Source organism: Otolemur garnettii, unplaced genomic scaffold (genome assembly GCF_000181295.1).
Source record: "Otolemur garnettii isolate 467f Iridium unplaced genomic scaffold, OtoGar3 scaffold00028, whole genome shotgun sequence".
Lineage (NCBI taxonomy): Eukaryota > Metazoa > Chordata > Mammalia > Primates > Galagidae > Otolemur > Otolemur garnettii.
The window spans coordinates 11,660,022-11,663,101 of record NW_003852423.1 but is presented as its reverse complement, the minus strand read 5'-3'; the positions used below and the strand labels follow the sequence as shown (position 1 = coordinate 11,663,101).

At 46.6% G+C, this 3,080-nt stretch overlaps 1 protein-coding gene across 1 annotated transcript; it reads right to left on the bottom strand.

Annotated features, from left to right (window-relative positions):
• Positions 1-1,812: 1,812 nt before the first annotated feature.
• On the bottom strand, positions 1,813-2,860 carry PRR15 (proline rich 15). The gene has a single exon (XM_003788543.3). The coding sequence runs from the start codon at positions 2,736-2,738 to the stop codon at positions 2,358-2,360; it is 381 nt and encodes a 126-aa protein (XP_003788591.1). The 5' UTR covers positions 2,739-2,860; the 3' UTR covers positions 1,813-2,357.
• Positions 2,861-3,080: the final 220 nt, after the last annotated feature.

Sequence of the window (3,080 nt, the reverse complement as noted above, 5' to 3'; positions counted from 1 at the left end):
GGTTTCTGATTTCACCGAGTTGGGATTAAATCAGTGTATTCCTCCCACTGCATAATTTAGGGCTGCTTTAAAACGATGTAATTACAAACCTCAGTGGCAGATCGTGAATCGCATTCGCTGTCATGACTGCCATTAGCATGGTTTCACGTTCTTTCAGAACAGTGGGGTAGAGATGTCATGTCAGTAAGTTCTACTACTGTATGTCTGCTATCGATTATTCACAGCAGTGGTAGACTTGGATGGGATCCAAAACCAGACACAAAACCTGGGAGAATGCCAGTGGTTTGTGACGCTAAAGAAATTTTTAAGAAAAAAAAGTGCTTTAAAGCAATAAGACTAGGTGAAAGATTTAGTATAACATTATAGAGTTAGTATTTGGAGACTTCATGGGTTCAGTCCTAATCTATTGGTCTTCCTGAAGGAGAAGAAGAGAACATTATGGATAGTTACCTATTCTTATTTTGATAACTTTCTACAGAGTGAAATGAAAATACTTTATAAAGGTTTTCCAAAGCCTTATTTGACATTTGCTGTGTTCACATCCATTGCTCTTTCAGCCTATAATCCCCTCCTTACCTTGAGTTTCTTCTCTACTTCAGGTTCTCAACTCCCTCAACTCCCTTTACCTGAATCTAGAGATGGTAGCTCCATATTGTAACCTCTTCCACATCCGTGTGGGTGAGATTTTGGTCGCATACTTTCCAGTTTTAAATACACAACGACCAAGTCTTTTCATGCTTAAAGAAAAAAACAAGTCCCACATCCTCCTAATGTAAGGTGGTCATAGTCTCCATATAAACAATTTCCTTTAGAGTTAGGTTTTGGCATGTAGACACTCCTGTGTCCAACGGTTAGCAATGTTATTCTGCTGGTACCTAAGCCTCCTTTATTTATTCAAATTCATTTCAGCCATCTCCATCACATAAACAGTTGACACGTTTTGCTACTTTACAAACAACTAATTTGAAACAAAACTATAGCCTCGCTAAATATACGTGTACAAATGAAGAAGCACCAATTAAGATCCTATTTGTCATTTCCTAAAAAGATACACATTTTAATCAACATAATTTCCCTTCCATGCATTTCTGGATGTTTGTGAATAACCTGAATTGTGGTGGGAAAAATCCCAGTGCCTCCTAAGGAGTACAATAACTCTCTTGTAATTTGCCCAAGGCAAGTGGCATTCCTTTACTCGTTTTTTTCTTAAAGCCCATAATAAAAGCAAACAGGTAGAGTTTTGTTAACAATCTTCAGATTGGTAGATCTAAAGGGTTTGAAACTAGATAGATGCATACTTTAGACCAAAGAAATAAGCTTTTGAAACAATGGGGGTGGGGAAAGCTCCCCACCCCTATAGTTGAACAAAGTAAGAGAGTTCAGGGCAGTTGTTTATTTTCAGATAATCATTAGTAAGGTTAACAACAGATACTGAAAAGAATGTATCGCCAGCATTGTGACTTACTGTAAGCTATGAAAATGCACCGAAGTTAAAGGAGACTCTGGGAGTAATGAATTAGTACCTCTGTCTCCCTACCTAGAATTTGGTTAGTAAATAAGGATATCTGGCTAACTGGTTCCAGCCTGGGTGTTGCTGGTTTCTGGAAACTTTCTCTTTCCTGCAGCTTTCCAATGATAGCTGTTATGCTGTGTGGCAAATGATTAACTCTGTCACCGCAGACTTTGCATGCCTGCCTTAAGTATGATGGGTTTCAGTCTTAGAACAGAAAAAAATACAAGTCACCTGAAGTCCCACAGTGCAACAGTTTTAATAGTTCACACTAAAATAGATGGTACAGTTTGATAGTTCCACGTTAAAAGCAATCCTGCTTTACTTTAAAATGCTTCCAATTAATGCTGCCCCCCCCCACTTCACTTCAGAGATAAGTCTGTGGAAGTATCTCTAAAGTACATTTTTCAGGCTTTAAAAACAGCACTGTGGTTTGCGATCCGCAAAGTCCTGAATAAGAGCTTGCTTTCCTCAATTGAGGGGCTGTGGAGCTCAAGTCGAGTTTACCATCTCTGCGAGAAGGACCCTTCTCCTTCCCAATGGTGACACGAACCAGGAGCCCAGGCCCCAGATGAGCTTTTGAAAAAATTAATTATGCCCAACCTCCTCAGCGGTAGGCATCTTTTCTTACCACAAATAAATATTTAATGCATCCTTGAGTCATGAATTATTGAAAGCTCAATTGACACTTCAATTCCCAGAAAAAAATCATAGAGGCACTGTGTGAATACTCTGAATTTGGCGAGATTAGACACACCAAATACAGGAGCGGGTCCGAAGTCTCGGGTTTTCAGAACTGGGGGCGGGGAGGGGAGTGCTGGGAAGAGCGACAGCTCGGGAGCCTTGGTTATTGCTTGTCCTCGTGGGGGTCCCCCGGGAAGCCCCCCTCCTCCGGCGACCTGACTCCCTCTGGCAGCAGCGTGGCGCGCGCTTTCCTCTTCTCCTTAAAGCGGCCGGAGCGTGAGATCTTCAAATTGCGGCGGCTGTTGCCTGATTTCTCCCCACACAGCTTGTCTGGCTTGGGGGGTTCGCCGGCGCACCCGAGGAGATTGGGGTGCTGGTTCTCCCGGGAGCTGCTAGTCCAGTCCGGGTTGGGCGGCGCGGGCTCCTCGGAGGCGGGCTGGGCTGCAGGCTGCGCCCCCACCGTGGCTTCCTTGCTTTTCTTCCTGCTGTTCGAGAGCGATTTCCACCAGGGGCCAGAGCTGCCGGTGCCGCCGCTGTCGGCCATGGCCGGCCAAGGGGCCGCGGCGCCCCGGCGGGGAAGGGACTCGGAGGCCGCCCCTCTCCGCTGGTGGCTTCCGGCCGTTCACTCCACCTTCCCCGGCCTCTCCCACGGGGGCTGCGCGGTGGGTGCGGAGGCAGCGCCCAGTGCTGGGGAAGAAAACAAAACTTAGTTACCGGCTAGGTCGAAGTCACGTGCCCTCAGTCCCATTTCCTCTCCCGCACTCCGCCTGGCACCGGGTCGAGCCGGGTCACAGTGACTGGAGCCCAGAGGATAACCCCCGCTGGGTACCGCTGCGCCCCAGGGTGCGGCTGGACGAGTGCTATCCAGGGCGCCAGCACTCGGTCT